A 24,348-nucleotide genomic window follows, 5' to 3' on the forward strand; every position below is an offset into this window, starting at 1 on the left:
GAAAGCAATTACCATCTAATTAAAAAAATATTAAGGTTAATAACCAGTAGAACTAGAAAAAAAAGAAGGTCTTTGTCAGTATGCAAAAAATGTATAAATAGGAATTTCAGTTGTCTTCTGGTACTTTTCTCACTCTGTGTTTAAAATTTTTGATCCATACTCCATTTGAAACTTTTTGGTGAGATAAAAAAATCTAGTTACTTTTATCTAAATAGTTACCAGGTTATTTCTACACCATCTACACATAATTTATCTTTTCTGATAGAAAATGTCATCCAGCAAATTTTGATATCTAAAAGGGCAAATCTTTGCCTCCTACACAAAACTTTTAATTTCATCACAACAATTAAAGACAGCATGTCTAACCCCAAATCTTTAAAACCACGATCTGTTTCTTTAGTTTAAACATGGAAAGACCATATACCCTAGGAAAATGTCCTCCTCTTCAAGGACACAGCCAGCTTCCTACTTCAAAGCTGTCTTCTAAGGTCCTTCAGCAAGGAACATATACACAGAAGTGTACACTGATATAAAACAGATATTGCATTGTATCTGAAGAATTTTTAATCCAGAAGTTGACCTGCCATGGAGATTATTTTCTCACTATGCAGTTTTCTGTAATATGTAACATTATGGTATAAAAATGTGTACGTTAAAAATAAGATGCCGACAACATCAAAAATCTGTCCACTGCCAATATCCACAATGGATGATCAATGGGAAGAAGAGTTTTCATAAATCACAAGAGAAAAACAATGTGAGAGCTAGGGAGTTCCAGAAGATTTCTTGAGGGCTATAGAACTTGAGAGCTCTTACTCAAGAGGAGATCATGTTAATGCATGCATAACAACAAATGAAGAGGAGGAAGAGGAAGAAGGAAAAAAAGATGCTATTCATGTTTTATTTCAGTTCTGTGATTACTGACGTTCAGTTAAATAACTTTAAAACGACCAGTAAAGTGCTCTATGAGGGGAATTATTAGCAGGTCCGAAAGTAACTAAGGCTTTTGCAGCCTATCAAGTCTGTGGGGCGCTGGATCCAACAAAGGTGTCTGTGAGCTTTGGAGGGGAAACTCACAGGAGGGACCCCTGCCAGGCCCTTCCTCCCCGCTTACCTGTTCCTCTTGTCCTTCTCGTTCAAGCCATTCTCTCCAAGCAACAGGACCTGCTGCACTTTAGCTACGTTGCCTACGCTGGCAGCTTTGTGAATCTTTCGGAGGTCCTTGTCTCGGATGTGGTACCAGGGCTGGAAGCTGGTTTTATGATGACCTCTGTCTCTCCCCAGGCTGATGGAGGAGCCGAAGGGTGACACGCCCTTCTTACTCCTGAAGCCAAAAAGCTTCTTCATCGCAGAGCCTACAGGCTCCAAACACACCTCAACTCCCCCTCGGCTCTTCGCAGTCCCCTAAACCCAACACGAGCACTAGAGGTAAGCCAGAGCCGTCCCGCCACAACCTCCCAGCTGGGAAGCTCAACGGTTTGGAATCTTGCATCCCAGAATGATCGTCGCTAAGTGACGCCTCTAAACACATTGCCCGTGTGCCAGAATGCCCAGTGTGCATGTGCAAGAACTGGAAATGCATTTTTTGAAAGAAACAAACAATATCAATAAACCCTTAACTAAGGTAAGAAGGAAAGAGAGGAAACTGAAAGAAACAGAAAGGAAAGCGACATTACAACAGATACCTTAGAAGTAAAGAAGCATAATCATAAGGGACCATTATTATTGATGAACAATTGCAAACTGGAAAACATAGATAAATTCTGAAAAACATACAATCTGTCAAGACTAAAACAAGAAAAAGTAGAAAAACTCAACACTCCAATAAGAAATAAAGAGATTCAAATATTAATTAAAAAAAAAAAACTTCCCCAAAGCTAAAAGCTTAGGACCAAATGGATTCAGAGAGCAAATCTACCAACATTCAAGTAAGAAGTAAAAGTAAGACTATGCTGAAAAAACACTTGACCAAATTCACAACCCATTCATGATTTTAAAAAAATACAGTAAAATAGAAATATCCTCAACACAATAAAGGCCATTTATAAAAAGCATGAAAAGTGAAAGTGATAGTCGCTCAGTCGTGTCTGACTCTTTGCTAAGGCATGGACTGTACACGCCATGGAATTCTCTAGGCCAGAATATTGGAATGGGTAGCCTTTCCCTTCTCCAGGGGACCTTTCCAACCCAGAGATAGAACCCAGGTCTTTCGCATTGCAGGCAGATTCTTTACCAGCTGAGCACCAAGCAATCCCAGGAACACTGGAGTGGGTAGCCGATCCCTTCTCCAGTAGATCTTCCTGACCCAGGAATCGAACCGGAGTCTCCTGCATTGCAGGTGGATTCTTTACCAACTGAGTTAACAGGGAAGCTAGCCTACTTGGGGAAACAGCGTCTGATAGGAGGAAAAGCAGGGACCAAGAAGCTTTGACCAGGATGGCTGCCGTCTTTAAAAACAAAAACCCCCTCTGTCCTGTGACTGATTCATGCTGATGTTTGGCAGAAGCCAGCACAATACTGTAAAGCAATTATCCTTCAGTTAAAATTAAATTAAACAAAACAAAACCTCTCCCTCAACCATGCTGGCCCCTTCACCTGCAGCCTGAACGGTGCCCAACCCACAAACGAAGACCCTGAAGGAGCTGCCCAGCCCCACGCTCTCCTCCTCGCCGCAGCCTAGATTCTGCTCCCTCACTCTGTGGAACTGTTCTCCTCTCTGCCACCGGAGTGGAGAGGAGCCGAAATCAAAATCAAACGGCTCGCCTACAGGTGAAGGGGGAGAGCCCTCAGCACTTCCGGTCCCGGGTGCCAGATGGTAAGGTTCAGAGAAAGCTGCCAGTGCTGTTACCAGGGTACAAACGTCACGTGGTGAGGCCACGAGCTGGATCCTCACTGGAGGGAAAAAGAGCGCAAGACCCTCATCTGTCCCCACAGATGGGAGGGGCGGGTTGGCGTGCATGCGGTCACGGGCTGTGGTCACTTCCCGGCGGGGAGGGGACTCCTGCCCTGAGTCTGTGTGGCTGACACTGCGCTCTGATTAAACGTATCCCGGGTGGGGAGAACAGCTGGAGCACATGTTCAGCCTGCCTCAGCCTGGCTCCCAGGAAAGAGCAACGAGCTTTTTCTCTTCCCAGGTAGTGGCGGAGGCTGGGAAGAAGCAGGGAACACACATTGGCTCAACAGCACATTCTGATCCAGACTCACAGTGTAGTATAAACCTATCATTTCTGATCCCGCAGGACAGGCAACGGCCAACCTGAAAGGCAGTGAAATTGGCCCAGGTGTGAACCTGGGTGTGTGTGGGGCGGAGAGAGAGGATTCTTTATCACGGACATGGATGGGCCCTGGGTGGGGGTGGGGGCTGTTTTCAGCCCGTGAATGAGGCTGAGGGATGGGAGAATCATGTCTCCGTGATCGAGGCAAGTGCAGCCGGCAGCTAAAAGCGGTCCTTGGGCCGCTGTGTCCACATTTGCTCCCTAGTTACTTTCTGAAGCTGTCAGAGCACAAGAAATCTGTCTAAAGGGAGCTGGGATGCTAGCGTTCAGATGCTTATTAAAGAAACTACATCTGTAGGAGGGTAGAACCCAAGGGCCATGTCTGGGCCCTCAGCTTTGAGAAGAGAGATCATAGTCATATGCGGATAAGACAAAGATCGTTTTGAATGACTACTCTGGCTCTGCCCCTAAATGAACCTCAGATACTTCAACCAATTTTCTCCATTTTTCTATGGATCCATGTATCTATCTTCTGTCTACTGTGATTTCAGCCTGCAAATTAGACTGTTTGCCTGGGGAGGAAGAGGGATAGATCATGCCTAGCAAGGCCGTTCCAGCACCGATCTAGCACTAATATCAACTAACCCCCACACTGATAAAGAAAAACCCTAGCTTTTCCCTAGCAATTTCTCTGGAGGCTGAGGGTCTGAAGCCCTCTGAGCCTCGGAGCAGGGTTCATGCACAGCTAGGCGGGGGCATCACTGTCGCCCCAGGGCGGGTGTTCCCACCTTATCAGCCAGGCTCAGGGACAGGCAGGCAGCGGTGGGAAGACGCAGATGGGAACTGCAGCTCTCTCCAGGGTACAGCAGATGTCTGAGAAACCAGAGGCGACAAAAGCACTCCCAGAGTGAGTGGGAAGTCAGCAAGGACACAGGTCGGCAGGTGAAAATCTACTATGCTTCTATGTCCTGACAGTGAACGTGCAGAAACCCACGTGAGAAACAAAACACCATTTCCGCCCTGGCCTGGAAAGAGCTTGAAAGTCGTGACTCCCACCCTCCCAACAAGAACAAAGAAAAAGCGGAGTCACTGAGAGTCAACAACTCTTCTGAGATCCATCAGAGAACTGAAGTCACAGGGCAAACCAATGCTCTGGAAACCGGAAAGAAAAATAGGCGAAGAGCGTCACAGCTCACCAGGAGTCAAAGGCTGGAGGCCTAAACAGAGCGAGCGGCTGCTGTGGGTAGAACCGGGTCCACAAAGTCACCGATGTCTGGAGACAAGGCTGCTAACAGGTCATTATGGTTAAATGTGCTCACAAGGTGGGGTCCTAACCCAACGGGACAGTGACTTTATAAGGAGACACAGTGAAAGGGGGCTGCCCACAAGCGTGGAAGAGCCTCATGGGAACCAAGCCAGCCCCGCCTTGATCTTGGCCTTGAGAACCCTGGGAAACAAACTCCTGTAGTTTAAGCCGCCTGCTTGTGACATTCTGTACGGAGTCTGAGCAGACTAGGACGGCGACTGTTCTGAAGACACAGAGCGTTCTGCTCTCTGCCCTCAAGGGAAACCTCCTTCTCTACCAGGCCGGAATCAGCAAGGGGAAGGGGGTAACCAACTAGGGCTGCTCTAGCTCTTCTGACTCAGGGTCACTCACCTACTGGAGTGGCTAAAATAACAGTGACAACACCCAGTGTGGACAGGGATGTGGGGCAACTGAACCTAGCATACACTGCTGGCGGGAACATAAACTGTTAGTAGCCGCTCTGGATAACAGCTGGGCAATTTCATATAAAATTAGACATGCAACTGTGGTGCCAATCAGCAACTGCTCTCCTGGGCATTTATCCTGTGAAATGAAAACCTACATCCACACAAACACCTGCCTAGGAATGTTCATTGCAGCTTCTGTGACAGCCCAAAACTGGAATCAGCCCAGCCATCCTTTCAAAGGGGAGCATTAAGACAACTTGGTTCTAAATTGGGAAAGGAGTACGTCAAGGTTGTATACTGTCACCCTGATTATTTAACTTATATGCAGAGTACATCACGTGAAATGCTGGGCTGGATGAATCACAAGCTGGAATCAAGACTGACGGGAAAAATATTAATAACCTCAGATATGCAGAGGACACCACCCTTATGGCAGAAAGCAAAGAGGAACTGAAGAGCCTCCTGATGAAAGAGAAAGAGGAGAGTGAAAAAGTTGGCTTAAAACTCAACATTCAAAAAACTAAGATCATGGCATTCAGTCCCATCACTTCAGGGCAAATAGATGGGGAAACAATGCAAACAGTGACAGACTTTATTTTCTTGGGCTCCAAAATCACTGCAGATGCTGACTGCAGCCATGAAATTAAAAGACTCTTGCTCCTTGGAAGGAAAGCTATACTGGCCTATATATCCATGTATCTAGGCCAACCTAGACAGCATATTAGAAAGTGTACAAAGGTCCGTCTAGTCAAAGCTATGGTTTTTCCAGTGGTCATGATGGATGTGAGAGTTGTACCATAAAGAGAGTTGAGCGCTGAAGAATTGATGCTTTTGAACTGTGGTGTTGGAGAAGACTCTTGAGAGACCCTAGGACTGCAAGGAGATCCAACCAGTCCATCCCAAAGGAGATCAGTCCTGGGTGTTCATTGCAGGGACTGATGCTGAAGCTGAAGCTCCAACAGTTTGGCTGCCTGATGCGAAGAATTGACTCATTGGAAAAGACCCTGATGCTGGGAAAGATTGAAGGCAGCAGGAGGGGATGACAGAGGATGAGATGGTTGGATGGCATCACCGACTCAATGGACATGAGTTTGAACAAGCTCTGGGAGCTGATGATGGACAGGGAAGCCTGACGTGCTGCAGTCCACAGGGTTGCAAAGAGTCAGACACGACTGAGCGACTGAACTGAACTGAAGACAAGCTGTGGGACATTAACGCCTTGGAATGCCATCCTGCGACAGGAAGAAAGAAACTGTGGACACACGGCAGGGAATCATGCTATGTGAGGAAAGGCAATCCCAAAGATCTCATTCTGTATGATTCCTTTTGTGTCACTTGTGAAATGACACAATTTTGGAAATGAAGGACAGTTAGTGGTTTTCAGGTGTTGAGGCTGGGGTACGTGGGCAGGAAGACAGATGGCAGATGTAGTTATGAATAAACAATATGAAGGACCTTGTGGAGACATGAGCCTGCACAGGGAATAAAACCGTGTAGACCTGACACCCACATGAGTACAGAAGTAAAGCTGTGGAAGCATGTGGCCTTTCTGGGTGGTCCAGTGGTTAAGAATCTGCCTTCCGAGGCAGGACACTGGGGTTCCATCCCTGGTTGGTGAACTGAGATGCCACGAGCCGTGGGGCGATGAAACACTCCCCCAAGAAAAAGAACACCCCCCCTCCAAAACTGGGGAAGTTAAGACCTACGGAGTGCATCAATGTCAATAGCTTAGCTGTGATGCTCATTAAGGGCTGATTTGCGCCCCTCACACCCCAATTCACATGCTGAAGCCCAAACCTCCAAGACTGTACTGGAGTACTGTACAGAGGGACTGCAGTTGGAGATGGGGACTTGAAAGAGCTGATTAAGGCAAAACGAGGTCGTATGAATCCAGTATGATGGTGCCCTAATAAGAGATGACGACACAGACACACCTGAAGGATGAACGGGAGAGGACAGTTGTATACAAACCAGAGGGGCCTCAGAAGAAACCAGCCCTGCCCTGACCTTGAACTTGTAACTCCGAGAACTGTGAGGAAATAAATTTCTGTTGTATAAGCCCCTCAGTCTGTGGTGGTTTGCTATCGCAGCCCTAGCAAACTAACACAGACACTATACTAAAGTTTCACAAAACATGACCACTGGGGGAAACTGGACAATCCACTCTGGATTCCACACTTTAATCCTCAGGCACTTTTATGAAATCAATACCACATTCTCAGCAGTTTAGAGCTGAGCTCATTTGAATTTTATTAAAAAAAAAAAAAAGCCAAACCCTTCTCAGATGAGGCGCTGATGGTGAAAGCTGAAATCCACTGACGGGTGTCCCTCCACAATACACACAGCTCCTGCCTCAGTGCTCAGGCCCCTGCCCTGGACCCCTGACTCCGATACACTGAAATCCACAGACCAGGAATGAGGCTTGGACAGAAGCACAGCTGAAACCACTATCAGGACCAGAACAAACCGAGTCCACTGGCCCAGGAAGGCTGTGAGAGGCCCTCTTGCCCTACAGGAATGCAGGATGCCTCCTCCGGCCCTGGAGCACGCTGTGCAGTATTTCTGTAGGACGCCTGAGCCCTCCCGTGCCCATCAAGGCTGGTTGGAGGGCAGCACAGGTCTCTGCTGACTGTTCCTGGAATGTGGGTTATCTGTGAACACTTACCACTTTCTACAGCAATGCCCTCTGAGCTTCTTCTACGATGAGCAAACCGCGTCCGGGATGGGTGGTTGGGGTGGGACCACTGAGCTGGCCCTTACCTCTGTGCAGCCTCTGTCCTTCCTGAAGCTTCAAGCTCTTGTCAGATCTTCCCCACTTCATTTTTCAAGAGCGTGATTTCTTCAGAAAGATTTTCCAACTTGATTCTGTATAACAAATTTTTAAAAGAAAGAAGAGTGGGAATTCCAGGAGTTGGTCACCCGACAGAGCCTGGTCTTGCAATGACCCCCAGCCACACTTTCCTTCCCTGGATGGGGACACAGGGGCCAGCTCCTTCCCTGTACCCAGTGTTAACTTGCTCTGGCTTGCATTTCCCAAAAGATAAGCTACAGAAAAACAAAGCTTTCTTAGCTCCTAAAAGAGCCATTGACTAGCGAATTCAGCACCTTGGTTCTCTGTGTTTCCAGCTGGCCCATTCTGCATCTTCTTACCTTCACTGAAACATAAGAGCTGAACAGGCCTGTAACAAGGGGTACAGATGTCAGAGAATGGAGCCTTCTCTGCCCAGCCCCCTGGGGCTGAAAGCTGCAAACACCTGTCTCAGTCCCGGCTGCAGACCCAGCTGTGACAGCACGTGGCAGGTGACCAGGAAACCCGGTCCAATGATCCAGACACCACTCAGACTGGAACCGAGACGTTAGCTGTGGGGCCAACAAGCCAAGGCGTGCCGTGAGTCAGGAGAAGCAGAGAGGACCAGCACAGCCCGCCGGGCCTGGGGCCTGGGTGGCGCACTAGGACAGCACTGGGCTCCTGTGCCTGTCCACAGGAAGTGCCCGAGACAGACGGCAGAGAGGGCGTGTGGCTGCTGGGCTGCTCCCACACTGAAGCCTGCAGCTTGTCGTTGCGGTCCTGCAGGTCCTGTGGGCAGAGCCAGACACTTCCTCCAGCCACTGCGGCCACCAGGCCCAGGAGCGGGGCGCGGGGCCGGCACCCGGGGAACAGTTCAGGCCCCAGCAGGGCAGGTCCTAATTTCCAGGACGGGGCACCGACACTAGACCCGAACTGCTCCGGGAGCAACAAGAAGCAGGAGTCATTTCCCAACTTCTAATGCCTGGCACCACCTTCCATCACCAGATACACAGAAGGGACTCAGGGGGAAAAAACTGCAGTGAAAATGAGAAATGGAGAAAACACAGAGACCTTTGAACACCTGAAACTACAAGAGGTTGGGGGAGTATGCTCATAAGGGGTAGGGGAGGTTTGGGGGGACATGAGGCTTAACAGGAAGGGTCTCTGGGACCTTCCTGGCGGTGCAGCGGTTAGGACTGAGTGCTTTCCCTGCAGGGGATGCGGGTTTGCTCCCTGGTTAGGGAACTAAGATCCTGCAAGCTGCATAGCACAGAGGGAAAAATAAAAGAGGTAGGGTCGCGTCTGTAACAAACATCGTTTATCCACCCAAAGAATGCAATGTAACTCAACAAGCCCACTTGGTACCCGTCTTGTATAGGACCAGGAAGGGCGGCGTTCCCAGTCCGCTCTCCCAGGTGGTCCCTCGACCCGAGCACCACGTGCGCCCGTGACGGTCGGTCCACGTGCTCCTCCCCCCGCCTCGGGTGGGCCGTGGTCACCCGACCTGGAGGACGCCACATGCGATGCCACTTCCAGCTGGCTCCTTCCCCCGGGACCCTGCCTCTGAGGGAGGCCAAAGCAGCCAACACCACGTGCAGCCTCAAGGCCCCACATCCCCCTCTGATTTTCCTTTTTTGGGGGCTGCGCCATGCAGTCTGCAGGATCCTAGTTCTCCAACCAGAGATCACACCCGTGTCCCCTGCATCGGGAGTGCAGTCTTAACCACTGGGCCACCAGGGCAGTCCCTCCTCTCTGATTTTTTAATCTGAGTTTCCTCTGCAGGCAGCTCTTGTCAGTTCTTTCTGAACTCCCTGAGGGCCAGTGCCTGGCCTGTGTCCACACCCGCCCTGGGAGGAGGAGCATCTAACCGACGGCTCTAGGCCACGTGGGAGAAGGGACAGGCCCTGCAGATCTTAGAGGAAGCGCATGTTTACTAGGGTCACTGAACCTCCTTCAGAAACTGCTGAGCAAACACGCAATCTCCCCAGAGCGAGCACCTCTGTCCCGGGGGAAAGGGCAAGGCCAGGACGCGAGAGCTGCAGGGAGGCCCGTGGGGCGGCGGGTGTGTGCGCCCCGGCGCCCCGCCGCACAGTGACCCCACACAGGCCACCGAGCATCTCTGACGTGGTCAGTCTGGATCAAGGTGTGCAGCATATACGCTACAATGATCTTAAAGACCAGGTTCCCAAAGAGGGATGCAAAATCTCCCACTTAAAATGTGATTATATTGATTACATGTTGAAATGATGACACTGTGAAAGTAATGGAGTAAATAAAATGTTATTAAAATTAATGTCACCTACTTCTTTTTACCTTTTTTAACGTGATCACTGGAAAACCTGGAAGGTGGTTTCCACAGACACAGGAAACAATCAGAAGGCAGGCGCGGCCCCCATCCTGCAGCCCACACAGCTGCAGAGGAGGGCTGCACTCTCCTGGAGAAGCCAGGACGCTTCCGCTGCGGCTGAGCAATGGGCTCTCTCTGTGGCTGCAGAAAACGTTCTTTAGTGTCAAGCTCCCAGGGCCACGGGGAGGGTTCAGTCCTGGCCCAGGAAGGGGTGGGTGTGAAGAAGGCACCTTCGGGCAATGTGGCCTCCATCTTTTCAGCTGGGGGGCCCTGAGGAGGGACCCCGCAGCACCCTGAACCCCCTACCTTCAGGGTCAGGGTCAGCTTCTCACGGAGGCCGGTCTCCTCAGCCTGCAGGTGCCGCAGGTCTTCCTCCAGCCCGGCCCTCTGCCACTTGGCTGGCTCCCAGAACTCGAGCGTTCCACCTCCACCTCGGACCACGGGAGGATCAGCCTCCCCGTGTAGCCCTGCTCCAGGCGCCCGCAAGGCACACGGCTCACGGTGCATCAGGCTCCCCGGGGGCGCCACCTGCGCCTCTCCCTCCCCGGGGTCTCCCGTCAGCGCACTCGGCCTTTTGGATGAAATACTCTACGTATAAGTTAGATATGCAAGGTGGCAAAATACAGCCTTGATGTAGTCCTTTCCCAGTTTTGAACTAGCCTGTTGTTCCATATCCGGTTCTGTTGCTTCTTGACCCACATACAGGTTTTTCAGGAGGCAGGTGAGGTGCTCTGATATTCCCATCTCTTGAAAAATTTTCCAGTTTCTTGTGATCCACATAGTCAAAGACTTTTAACGTAGTCAATGAAGCAGAAGTAGATGTTTTTCTGGAATTCTCTTGCTTTTTCGATGATTGAGTGGATGTTGGTAGTTTGATCTCTAGGTCCTCTGCCTTTTCTAAATCCAGTTTGGACATCTGGAAGTTCTTGGTTTATGTACTGTTGAAGCCTAGCTTGAAGGATTTTGAGCATTACCTTGCTAACATGTGGAATATGTGCAACTGTGCAATAGTGTGAACATTCTTTGGCATTGCCCTCCTTTGGGATTAAAATGAAAAATGACCTCTTCCAGTCCTGTGGCCATTGCTGAGTTTTCCAAATTTGCTGGCATATTGAGTGCAGCACTTTAACAGCATCATCTTTTAGGATTTTAAATAGCTCAGCTCCACTAGCTTTCGTGATAAACTAAGATTTGGCACTGTTTTCCCTGCTGATTGGACTGGTTGTTGCAAAAGATCACTGCAGCGTCTGAGGGGAAGGGCCCCCGCCCTGTCTTCTGTCTGCCTTGGGATTCGCTGTGTGCTGGTTTTCCAAGGCTTGTGGTGGAGGCTGGCTTCTCTGCACCTTCAGTCACCAGGGGCCCTGATGCTGCCTTTATTTACTGGTGCAGTTTTTGATGACGTGGAGAAGGTTGAATGGCCAAGGGGTGCCAGAGACCCACCCAGAGGTCACCTGCTAGCTCGCCCCATGGGCCGAGGGACCCGCTGGCTCCCTTGTCTGTGTGAGGTCACCTCCGCCAGCCCCGACGGGGGCAGCTCATGAGGCCTCCGCTGCCCCACAACACTGCAGGTCACCTGTCTGTCAGGTGGGAACAACCAAGTTCCCAATGCCGAGTGCGATATACCAGCAACCTCAGATATACAGATGTTACCACTCTAACGGTAGAAAGCAAAGGGGAACTAAAGAGCCTCTTGATGATGGTCAAGGAGGAGAGTGAAAAGTTGGCTTGAAACTCAACGTTCAAAAAACTAAGATCACAGCATCGAGTCCCATCACTTCATGGCAAATGGAAGGAGAAAAAATGGAAATACTGACAGATTTTATTTCCCTGTGTTTCAATCCCAACGAATGTTCGAACTACCACAAAACTCCATTTCACATGCTAGCAAAGTAATGCTCAAAATCATTCAAGCTAGGCTTCAACAGTATGCCAACCGAGAACTTCCAGATGTACAAGCTGGATTTAGAAAAGGTAGAGGAACCAGAGATCAAATTGCCAACATCCACTGGGTCACAGAAAAAGCTAGAGAATTCCACAAACAACATATACTTCTGCTTCATTGACTATACTAAACCCTCTGACTGTGGAGACCACAACAAACTGTGCAAAGTTCTTAGACAGATGGGAATACCAAGCCAGCTTACCTGCCTCCTGTGAAACCTGTATGCAGGTTTCAAGAAGCAAAAGAGAGAACTAGATATGAAACAACAGACTGGTTTGCAATTGGGAAAGGAGTATGTCAACACTGTATAATGTCACCCTGCTTCTTTAACTTATATCAAGAGTATATCATGTCAAATGCCAGGCTGGATGAAGCACAAGATGGACTCAAGATGGCCGGGGAAAATATCAATAACCTCAGATATGCGGATGACACCACCTTTATGGCAGAAAGCAAAGAGGATCTAAAGAACCTCTCGATGAAAGTGAAAGAGAACAGTGAAAAAGCTGGCTTAAAACTCAACATTCAGAAAACTAATACCATGGCATCCAGTCGCATCACTTCATGACAAACAGACAGGGCAACAATGGAAACAGTGACAGACTTTATTTTCTTGGGCTCCAAAAATCACTGCAGATGGTGAATGCAGCCATGAAATTAAATGATACTTGATCCTTGTAAGAAAAGCTATGACCAAACTAGACAGCATATTAGAAGCAGAGACATCACTTTGCTGACAAAGGTCCATCTAGTCAAAGCTATGGTTTTTCCACTAGTCACGCAAGGATGCGAGAGCCGGACCATAAAGAAAGCTGAGTGCCAAAGAATTGATGCTTTTGAACTGTGCTGTTGGAGAAGATGCTTGAGAGTCCCATGGACAGCAAGGAGATGCAACCAGTCCATCCTAAAGGAAATCAGTCCTGAATATTCATTGGAAGGACTGATGCTGAAGCTGAAGCTCCAACACTTTGGCCACCTGATGCAAAGAGCCAACTCACTGGAAAAGACCCTGATGCTGGGAAAGACGGAAGGCAGGAGGAGAAGGGGATGACAGAGGGCAAGATGGTTGGATGGCATCACTGACTCAATCGACGTGAGTTTGACCAAACTCCAGGAGATGGTAGAGAACAGGGAAGCCTTGTGTGCTGTAGTCCATGGGGTCAGAAAGACTCGGACATGACCGACTGAACAACAACATCACTAAAACAGTTGCTTAACAGGATTCTCAAACCCAGTATATCTAGGCTGAAGATGAGTGGAAACTCTTCTTTTGGCAGAGCCTAGCTGGGTCCACAATCAGTTGACCGTGGTCCGAACCAGAAATGATTGGCTCGGCCTCCCTCAGACTCACCGCAGAGCTTTGGGGCGCAAGGGCAGCTGTCACTCAGGGGAACAGTTTGATGAGCGTTAATAGCCTGCACATCTTGGGGCGAGTTTTACAAACTTGATCATATTACTTCCCTCTTGAAAGGGGAAAGGTGCAGTAACATATGCCAGAGCCACATGACAGGTGCTCAGAAAACATATGCAACATCACAGCAACGAGACCTCTCTGAAAGCAACCACGTGGACAGGAAGAAACGAGGGACTCAGGACAAGTGTTAGGGGTGATAACATCTGTGGACGTGAAATGTTTGTTTATATTTTTCCTTGTGTGTGTATTTTCTAAGTTTTCTACAATGAACATGTATCCCTTAATACTTTTCTGTTAAAGTAACCTAACACAACTGCAAACACTATTTCTAAAAGTGTACTGCCTATACTGTGTTAATGATGGAGCAAAACTCAAACACCTACATGGCCCTCGAGGCCTTGTGTCCCCCAACCAGATTCTTGGATGGAGATAGCGAGTCTCCGGTTCTCCGATGCAGAAAGAACTTCACCGAGTCCCTTCGGGGTGGTCGGGAAAATCAGGTCAACCAGGCTGAGACCAACGCAAATCCATTCTCAGCTCCCTGACTGATGGCCTGAAATCAGTCACCATTATCTTGTGGGCACGTTGGGAGGGCAGCACTGGCTGCAGAGGAAGGGCGTGTGCAATCAGGCTGCCCGCCACCAGCCGGGCTGACTCTGCGGGAGTCCACTCAGCCCACTGCATGGGTGATGCCTAGTCTGCGGGCTTCCTGCTGTGGGCTCAGGTGAGACAGCAGGGCCTCAGCTGGCAGCAGCCTGTGTGCACCATCCACCCTGGGCCAGGACCCCGGCAAGACCTACCTGACCTTCTCCTCCGCGAGATGCTCCAGGGCAGAATGGAGGTCATCCATCTCTTTCACAAACTCCAGGTTCCTCTGCTCAGCTTTCTCCAGGTCTTGTCTCGCCTTATCTCGCTCCCTGGCCATCTGCTCCACCTGCGCCCTGCAGGAAGGAGGGAGGGATCACTGGGGACACTGCTCTGGGCCTAGTGAGCTGGTCTGAAGGAACAAACTCAGCTGGCCTAAGAGTGCTGAGCAGTGGCTGGCGCTGGGCTCTCACCCACCTCCTGTGCGTGCGTGCCAAGTCACTGCAGTCGTGTCCGATTCTACGCAATCCTGTCCGATTCTACGCAATCCTATGGACTGAGACCCCCGGGCTCCTCTGTCCATTGGATTCTCCAGGCAGGAATACTAGAGTGGGCTGTCATGCCCTCCTCCAGAGGATCTTCCTGACACAGGGATCGAACTCGCATTTCTCACGCCTCTTGCATTGGCAAGTGGGTTCTTTACCACTAGGGCCACCTGGGAAGCCTGACCCTCCACCTACCAGGATGGTTTCTGCAGTTATTGAGTCTCTTTTACAGAAGTACATACAGCAAGAAGCCAACTGGCCTGCAATGGGGTTTCTATCAGGTTTCTGAACCAGGAGGTTTGAGCCCGGGGCGGGCACTGTTCACTTCTCCAGACGGCCTTAGAAGAGGTGGGAAATTATCCTCGCTCCGTCTTGCCTGCAGCTGGGCCTCGGACCCAGGGATCCCCAGCACCCAACCTGGGACTGGACGCATGAAGGGGAGAAGGCTGGCCACCCATTATCCTGCCCGGTCACAGCCTTGCCACCTGTAGCCTGGCACCTGACTAAGTGCCAGGGAGTTGCCCAGAGCAGAAGCGACGCCTGTCTCTGTCCGGTCACCCCAGGCCCTGCCTGAGGCTCAGTCCACCGGCTATCCGGGTGCCTGTTTCTCCCACTGGAGAAGCACCAAGCTTGTCTCCCTTCCTCATCCTCCCAAAGCAGTCTTCCTCTGGGCCCCTCTGCAGAGTTGCCTGACATCACATGTCTCATCTGTCAGTACCTAACGAGATGCAAAGTCTTGAGGATTGAGACCGGAATTACTGCCAACCTTTTCTGTAGTTTCAGAGCATCAATTAAAACACAATAACAATCTCTATGCCAACCGGTTCAGTAGAAGGATGGCCTGAATATCCTGCTCAACTGGAGCCAAACCCAATTAAAACGGAACGCATTCTTGGCCCAATCGCTATGTAGTGCTTTGTGACCGTGCTGGAAGCATCCTTTCTCATCCTGCTGGCTGCCCGCGCCCTGGGCGAGGAGGCCAGCCTGGCCAGTCACACCCCACGCCCCATCACCCACAGCGGGGCTCTTACTGGCAGAAGCTCAGCTCCTGGGGTAGCAGGCCAAGGCTGCCGAGGATCGGCTCGGAGGCCAACACGCACTGCGGGGTGAGTCTGAGATACTGAAACCTATCCTCAAAGGGATTTGTTTCAGGCTGCGGGCTTTCTCTGCTATTTACTTATTATGTTTCTAAGTTAAGATGTCCTACATACCGAGATCAAAAAATAAAGCAAAAAGCGAGGATGATGGGCCTTCTTTCCATGGGGCATGTGTCTGCGAGGTTCTCTGTCCAACCTCCCTCATGGGCAGTATCTCCCCCTAATTCCCCCGCCCAGACGCCTCTGCTGGGGCAGCTGCAAGACCGGCCGCCACCTGCAGGACCTCCCTGCCATTGTGAACGCCCTCCTGGGCCCACAAGGAGATGATCTGCTCTGGGAAGGAGAACCCGCTGCCATCATCCATGCTGCAGAAGAGGCAGGGGCCTGAGCACTCGGGACACGAGGGACGACGGGGTGGTCTGGCCGACACTCTCCTCCAGGACCTGCACGCGGGCACCAGCGCCATGAGGACCGCGGCCTCCTCACGCACGTTCTGTGACCTCACCATCGGTGCTCGGCGGGCACGGCCTCCCTCTGACTCCTGCAGCAGGGAACAGGGTGCCAGGAGGACCTGCGGGGTCTGCAGGCTCCACGGAGACGACCGGAGCACACGGCTCAGGGCCGTCTGCCTGAGGCCGTGCGGGGGGACGCAGATGCGGGGCCACCCAAGGTAACCTCTCTCTGAACAAGCAATGGCTTCTCGCCTGTCCTCCCAGAAGGTGGGCCTGGGAAGGCACACGCCAGCCGAGGGAAACCCAGTCTGTGCAGAGAAACCCAAGATGGGCTTCAGAAGAGGCGGGGGGGCCTGAGTGGAGGGCTCATGTCCTCAGGATTCAGGGCAGGAGACAAGGGCAGAAAAACCCCTCAGCCGGAAAGCTGACTGGTGAGGCTGAGGTGAGGCCAGGAAGCTGTGCTTCCCGCCCCAGGGAAGGCCCTGGGACACGCATTTGCTGTTGGGAACCAGAACAAGGAGGAGCAGCGGCCCCCTCCACTCTGAGGTTGGTGTTACAGCATGGGGGCTCCAGTTCTCCATCTCCAGGGATGGAAACCGGGGCCTCTGCAATGGGAGTGCGGAGTCCTAAACAATAAATCACCGCAGAAGTCCCTGGCCCAAGTATTTGAAGGCAAATCCCAGCTGCCATGTTCTCACCCCTGAGTGTTTCGTATGCACTCCTGACCCCAGTGTGACGATGGCCCTACAACCCAACAACGACGTCCCAGTTCTCTCCCAAGCCTCCCGACAGCTGGTTTCTTCAACTCAGCATCAATGCAGAATCTTCCCAGTGTGTGTGGTTACTCCCCCAGAGTTGCTGGATCACCTCCCACCCGCCCCCCAGTCTCTGTCCTCCTGGACCTCCATCCCTAACATCTCCTGTAAACTGGAACTTAGCACCGAAAGCTAGTTTGGATGGAGGTTGAGTGTTATCTATTTTCTTTCTTTTTTCTTCCCAGCAAAAACACTCCAAGGTGGGCTGTTTCCATACCACCTCACATCAGGAGCCATAAGTGTCTTTGAGATGCAGACTCAGCAGCGAGTCCAGGTGACAGACGGCCAGGTTTCATAGCCTTTCTAGGTTAGCCAGGTGGCTTACTGAGGTTTCTGAAGCTTGGCCACAGAAACACCCTTTGGGAGAGGACAGACCTTGGGGTGCCCACAAAGAGCTCTCTTTAGATAAGCAAGGCTTCAAAGCAGAGCTCCCTCCACGCCCAGACTGCACCACCCTGCCCGACACAGGACCAGGGTCCGCTGCACCTGACCAGACCCCGCCTCTCGGTCAGTGGTCTGGAGCCGGAGTCATCTTGGCATTTACTGTGATAACACAACCAATAATCAGAAAGTTCTTTCCTCAGGAATGCTAGGCGTCCTTGCTCATGAATGACGCTGTGTATCAGCTTGAGGAAAACACAAGTGGAAGGACACTTCCAAGACCCCTTCCAGCTAAAAACATCTGAACGTTCTAGGTAAAAATGGAAAAACTTGGACTTCTCTGATGGTCCCGTGGTTAAGAATCTACTTTGCAATGCAGGGGACTCAGGTTCGATCCTTGCTCAGGGAATTCAGATTCCACGTGCTGTGGAGCAACTAAGCCTGTGCCCTGCAACTAGAGAGAAACCTGTGCACTGTGATGAAAGGTCCCAAATGATGTATGAAGATCCTGCAGGCTACAGCTGAGATCTGACAGCCAAATAAATACACTTTAATTTTAAAAATAAATAAATAAATAAAGGCAGGAACCAAAAAAAGGGAAAAGCAATTCTGAAACCAGGGTGTGTTCTCAGGTCTGGCAGAGAAGGTGAGTAAGTCCTGTAAGGTCTGACGTTAGTGTCTGTGCACGAGTGTCAGTTCTAACCTGGAAGGAAAGAAGCACCCAACCTGTTTCTGGGCAGAGGGCCCAAAATCACTCAGTGAAGAACCTCCCCAGAACCCTTCCTCTTGTCCCCTAGATTTACTCTGAGTCCAGTTACTTTAGAAAGTGATTTTTGGACACAGAGAGGTCCATCTGCTGCATCCAGTAGCACAGACACGTGGTTCATTCGCCTGACGTCCCCACGCTCAGCGCTGAGCCAACAACAGCCTCGGCCCTGAGGACCACAGTCTGGACGGTGCTCAGCACCAGTGCAGACCTCTCACTCAGGAGAAGCCCCAGGTCAGTTCTGGCCTCCCGCTGGAGCCGCGGTCCTGCACATTCTGCCCTGTGACTCACTCTGGTGAGAGGCATCCTTAAGGAGCCCGCACACCCACCTGCTGGTGCACCCAGCGTTGCTGAGCACACCTGTGACTGCCTTCCGGGAGCTCTGCCAGCTTCCCAGGACCAGAGCTGCATCTCGCCCTCCACGTGGGGCACAGTCAGGGCCTCTGGTGAGTGGGGAGACTGCTGGCCCAGGCCCGGCACATTAGGAAGGAGTCCCCTGGCCCATGCCTGCTGGTCACGAGGATCACTGTGACCCTAGCCAACCAATTAGCTGCTCTCTTAGCCAGCAGTCCCTGCCCAAGGGTCTGACCTCAGGAATCTCAAGAGAGACCACCCACACCGGGCACCTCTCAGGAAATTCTCCTTCGCTGGCAGCCTGCTGTCTGACAGCCCAGCACTGACCAAAGGGGGCATTCACCACAAGGCCAGGCTTTACCTTGGACTTCAAAGAATTCATTCTGAGGCTCCTTCGCACTGTCGGCTTCTTCATCAGACTTGAGACGCTGGAAAAACAGAAAGAGAAGGATGTCAGCCACAATTAACCCGTAGGGGGAGGATCTGCCCCGTGGATGTCCTTTCTGACACGAAGGCCCAAAGGCTCCCGCAGTGGACAGCTCAAGGAGTCTCAGTGAGGGCCCTGGAGGCATCCATCACGAGCCGGCCAAGTTGTATAGGGTGAGCCTTGGTCCAAGTGCTGGACGCGGGTGACCGTGGCTGTGGCACACCTGCTTTTTCTGTACTCAGCCGAATAACCTTCCCTCCTCCTGCAGGGCCAGGGGAGGGTGGTGGTCAAGAGGGGATCCTCCGAGGTCCCCGTTTTTGAAGGAGGATGTTCCGTGGCCAGAACTGCCCTGCAGACAGGGAGATCCAGAGACACCTAAACACCGAATGTAGGTCCCCAAGTAGCCCCTCTTCCAGCGATGAGATGCCCTCTCCCATCCTCCTGTGCCATGTCATGTGAGCAGTGACTGGGGGAGGTGCCCAGGGGGGGTCCACCCACCTCCACGCCTTCCAGGGACGCGGAGTGGCAGAGCTGGCTCCTCACACTGCGGGTGACCGGCTGCTCCGGTAAACCTGGGGCTCCACCTGCAGCGCCACAGGGCTCGGGCTGGCTCCGACGGCCGGACCACTTAGAGCTGCTCATGGCCTTTGAGGGCACAGCCCGGGAGGCAACTGGAAAGAAAATGGGAGGTGTGTGGGGCTCTTTAAAACAGACTCTGGGCCCACTTGTGCTTACGAAGATGCAGATTCGGAGGTGCCATGTGGCTCTCGGGGACAGACAGAGAAAACGCCAGAAGAACACAGGGAAGGGCCAACGTGGGCCTGGGGCTGAGACAGCCAGGCTAGGAGACAGGACTTTCCATCCTAAACGCTCGGTGTTGCTTCAGTGTTTCCAAGCAAAATATGCTTTTGCTATGTGATAGAAAACTAATTAAAAAATTTAGTTCTTTATTTTTTTTCATTTATTTTTATTAGTTGGAGGCTAATTACTTTATAGCATGGTAGTGGTTTTTGCCATACATGGACATGATTCAGCCATGGATTTACATGTATTCCCCATCCCGATCCCCTCTTCCACCTCCCTCTCCACCCGATTCCTCTGGGTCTTCCCAGTGCACCAGACCCGAGCACTTTTTACACAAAGAAATAACCCTACAATAATCGAAGTGCTCTAGTGACCAGAAGGTCATTTCCCACCCACTTGACCCCACCCCACTACAGGACCCCACCTGGACAGGACACAGAGGCAAGGAACTCAGCACAGTCAGGAAGGCTCAGACTCCACATGGGTCGAAAGTCGGGTGCAGCGGCAGGTGTAGACTTCGGCTAGGGATTCAGGAGGCTCCCTCAAGCCCTAATACACCCCTGGACTTCCTCCTTCCGTTCTTACCTGCCCACATCTGCGGAGCAATGGGGACTCCGCAAGTAGAGAAGAAATGACACTGCCTCTGCAGGAATCTGAGTGGCCAGAGAGACTGGGGAGTGGGGGTGCGGCCTGGGCTGTGACCAGGAGAGAACGTGGGTTCGAAGGGAAGCACTCAGAAGGGGCCAGCTGGAGAGAAAGGCAAAGGGTCCCAGGAAGCAAGGCCAGGCCAGGAAAACAGACCGTTTCACACAGGTGGGTCATGGTCCCAGGGACCAAGTACCACCTCGTCTCTCTCCTCCTCACCCGAAACTGGCCCGCAGCCTCTGACCTTGGGAGCATCAGAGGAGGATGCTGGGTCCAACCGGGCCTCCAGGAGAAACAGTGATGCCAGCAATGCACAGAAACTGAGGACAAGGAAGGAGTCTTGGGAAGAAGATGCTGAGTTCCATGTGACAGAGGACATCTAGGGCAGGATGACCACGTTCCCGGACCCTGTGAGGTTATCATGGGCAGGGTCCGGCCCTGTACACTCTCCCCATGTCGGAACTCCTGGGGCTGCTGGAGAACAGGGGGTGTTCCCACTGACAGGGAGCAAATGGAAGGCTTGAGCACCCCATGCAGGGAGCAGGGGCCTGCATGCAGGCTCCGCACCTGCTCTGGTTTCTGTCTACACACGGGCTGTGGCTGGTTTCTGAGCGGGGAGCAGCGGGAAGAGAAAGGCCATGTCAGGTGGGAGTGGGCAGCGGGGACACACTCGGGAAACCAGCTGCGCCTGAAAGCATGCGGACCCCCGCCTGGGGCTCAACAACTCACCCTCACTGGAGGTCGTGACCCAGCACCACGTCTGCGCCCTTGGCCTCAATGGGCTCCTGCCTCTCCCCTCCTGAGAACCCCGGGTCTGCGTCTGGAGGCCCACCTGCCCTTGATATGGTACCCCTTTCTTCATCGTTTCCGCTGCTCAGCACTTTCCTCAGAGCAACGAGACGCCCAGAAATCACACACATAAGGACCGGTTAATAATGTTCTCCGAAAGTGTCACCTCCTCCCTCCACCAGGGGGAAAAGGGTCCCCAGGAACCTGTCCAAGCAGCAAATCAGGCCAGGAGGGGGCAGCGTCTCACCACCCACAGAGCACAGAGCTGTGGCCTCTCAGTGGGAAGCTCTGGGGGTCACGGCCAGTCCCCAGCCGCTGCCCAGACGTCCGGCAGACCACAAGGTCAACCGAGCCTTGTGTCTCCTGTGTGTGCATATTTATTCATAGGACCAGAATGCTCTCAGCATGCTGAGAGGCATGGCCAAAAGATTAAACAAGCAAAAAACAAAAAATCTTTTTTGGTTACGTGTTCTGTGATGGCCTTCACTGAAGGAGCAGAACGACTGAGAAGCAGAATGTTCTTCAAAACCCCAGCCATTTGGCCCCAGGGTGCCACGCACATTCCTGGAGAATCAAAGCACATGTTTCCAATCGTGGCATGAGCCGCTGGGAAGGACCAGCAGGCAGATTAGAAAGTCGGAGAGAGGGATGCTGTGGATTGGCCGGGGAGGCAGGGATGAAGCCCATGGGGGAGACAGCGAGGGTGGCCCGCATGGGAAGCACACAGCCCCGGAGGGCAGGGGCAGGGCTCACTGGGCTCTCACAACAGGGGCCGCCCCTGTGCACCAGCCCTGGCCGAGCCACCTCAGGCAGGCCTATGACTGACCCACCCACTGACTGGGTAATTGAGGAAAGCTCTGAAAATTGAAAGAGAAAAACAACACAAAACAAAACGGGGGTTGGCAGAGAAAAGCACCAGTCATGAAGAGGACACAAGTTGAGGACTCACAGGAGTTCCAGCACAGAAAAGGGAGCGATGACACGGGCGTGGCCTTTCTCAGGCACCTTCATGCCCAGGGTCACACGATCACACCCCAAGTCGGGAAAGGCAAGTGGCCTTCTTCCCACCTCAGGGAAGAGAAACCTGAGACAAAGCAACCAATGACCGGACCCTTGAGGTCCCAGGGCGGCCGCTGACAAGCTGGCTCCTACCCCTGGTCAGACTACTCCCCAAGTCAGACTCCCTCTGCACACCCCCGACCCCGTCACGCCCAACCCCCTTATCAGACAACTCCCCCGTCAGGCTCCTCCCCCTGGTCAGACTCCACCACTGTATCAGGCTCCTCCCCGGTCAGGCTCCTCTACCCTGTCAGACTCCTCCCCCGGGCAGACTCCGCCCCCTTATCAGACTCCACCCCCGTTCTGACTCCGCCCCCTTATCAGACTCCTGCCCCATCAGCCTCCTCTCCCCCAGGTCAGAGCTCCTACGTGGCTCCAGCAGCAGGCTGTGGGACACCAACCGATTTCAGCCCCAGGGGAGGCCACAAGTGCTTCCCCAAGGGCCTAGCTCCAGACTAGAAAACCTCACCTGAGTAATGGGAACGATCAGCCACAGAATTTCAGGGGTGGGGGGCGCTGGGGGGGGCTCACTGGAATCTACATGAAAGGTACAAAGCCCCAAACCTCCCAATGGCACCCGCTGCCCCAGTCACGCACCTGCTCCTGACCAAGGCCCCTGACCAAGGGGAGGAACGGACCGTGAGGGAGGAACGGACCCGCTGGCCACTGCACTCTCCCTCCCAGCACTCCTCACATGCAGCCTCGACGGGTCATCCGGCCAGAGCATGGCAGGCGCTGCCAGCCAAGGAGTTGGCCCATCTTCTAAGGAGCACGTCCGCCATCACCTTCCCAGTGGACCCACAGGCCACAACTCCAGGCGGGCCTCTCTCCAGAATTCTACCTCCACCTCCTGACAAGTATCAAAGCCCCTCTTCACTTGTTTTGAAATATTACCTTTGTTTTACGGGTCCTACCGGAAACCAGGGTCTAAGAAGTTGGAGGAGCACAGAGCACTATTGTCTGAGATAGAAGACAGGCGGAGGGCTGCCTCAGCTGCTGGCATCCTGCTTGCTCCACCAGCCTCCCAGCCTGGCCAGCACCTTACACCTGCACTGCGCTTTGGATGATCAAATTCTTCCACCTGTCCACACCCACTTTATCTTGTCTACACCCTACACTGTAAGGACCGCACTACATATTACTTGACATTCCTGAGATTGTGACTTCGAATAAACATGAATTTGGTCTTCCTCCCATTCCTTGCACAGCTTCTAAAACCCTCCAATTTCCTAAGTGATAACAGCAACCACACCCAAGTTTATGCTGATCAGGTGACTTTGAGAACCACACCTTGACAAGGGCTGGTTACCAGGGAAACCAAGGATGTGATTAGAGATTGGAACTTTCAGCCCTTCCCCTGACATCTAGAGAGCTCAGAGGCTGGATGTTGAATTCAATCACTGATGCCCCATCACTGGATCAGTCATGACTCTGTAACGAAACCTCCATAAACCCCAAAAGGACAGCATTCAGAGACCTTCTGGGTTGCTGAACATGGGGAGACCAGAGAAGACTGAGGCCCAGAGAGGGTATGAGGGCTCTGAGCCTCTTCCCACAGCCCATGCACCTCTCACCCTGAGTTACATCCTTTGCAATAAACTGCTGATCCAGTAATGGGTTTCCTTGAGCTGCTCTAGCAAATTAATTGAACCTGAGGAGGCCGTGGGCGCCTCTGATCTTTAGCAGTGGGTCAGAAGCAAAGGAGACAAGCTGGACTTGAGATTGCTGTCTGAAGGCATTGCTGTCTTAGCCTGTGGGGTCTGAAGCTGTGTCCAGGGGGATGGTGTCAGAATGGAGTTGAACTGTAGGACACCCAGCTGGTGTTGCACAATGGCCTGGTGCGGGGGAAACTACACAGATCTAGTGACCAGAAGTGCCAGGGTATTCAGAGGATTTTGTGCAGTGCAGACGAAAATACAAGAGTTTTCCCCTTGCAGAACCATTTCACAAATAAGGAAGCCAAAGAAGAAAAAAACCCAAGTGCTGCAGTCCATGGTCCCAGTCCACGCAGCTGGGGAACATAGACCTGCTGCATTGTTCAGGTACAACATCATATTCTAGAAGACACAGAGTGATGGAAAGAGATGTAAAAAAGACCAGAAAGGCCTCTTACCTGACTCCAAAGGCCCACTGTCTTCATCTGAGGAGGCAAGACCAGCCTGTGATGACAACACAGCCATGAAACCGTCCTTAAATTCCTCGAAGTTAAC

At 52.0% G+C, this 24,348-nt stretch overlaps 3 protein-coding genes across 23 annotated transcripts in view; 1 reads left to right on the top strand and 2 right to left on the bottom strand.

Annotated features, from left to right (window-relative positions):
• LOC122447855 (ankyrin repeat domain-containing protein 26-like) overlaps positions 1–24,348 on the bottom strand; it is a 933,540-nt gene that overhangs the window by 406,314 nt on the left and 502,878 nt on the right. For 3 of the 21 annotated variants that reach the window (XM_043478538.1, XM_043478537.1, XM_043478555.1), the window contains 3 exons: positions 24,252–24,348; positions 20,487–20,787; positions 19,341–19,512 (listed from right to left, as the gene is read on the bottom strand). The exons of 2 other annotated variants lie outside the window; for them this stretch is intronic. In XM_043478538.1, coding sequence (XP_043334473.1) covers positions 19,470–19,512; positions 20,487–20,787; positions 24,252–24,348 — 441 coding nt within the window. In that variant the 3' untranslated portion in view covers positions 19,341–19,469. Of the gene's footprint in view, positions 1–3,262; positions 4,089–6,632; positions 8,751–10,029; positions 10,544–13,656; positions 14,361–16,710; positions 17,998–18,775; positions 18,843–19,339; positions 19,513–20,486; positions 20,788–24,251 lie in introns of those variants that run through there. 16 more of the 21 variants (XR_006271419.1, XR_006271421.1, XR_006271416.1 and 13 more) reach the window with 16 other exon arrangements.
• The window catches only part of LOC122447884 (POTE ankyrin domain family member A-like), a 312,070-nt gene that overhangs the window by 163,418 nt on the left and 124,304 nt on the right, over positions 1–24,348 (bottom strand). The window lies entirely within an intron of this gene.
• LOC122447887 (POTE ankyrin domain family member A-like) overlaps positions 1–24,348 on the top strand; it is a 44,717-nt gene that overhangs the window by 3,682 nt on the left and 16,687 nt on the right. The window lies entirely within an intron of this gene.

This window comes from Cervus canadensis, chromosome 10 (assembly GCF_019320065.1).
Source record: "Cervus canadensis isolate Bull #8, Minnesota chromosome 10, ASM1932006v1, whole genome shotgun sequence".
Classification (NCBI taxonomy): Eukaryota; Metazoa; Chordata; class Mammalia; order Artiodactyla; family Cervidae; genus Cervus; species Cervus canadensis.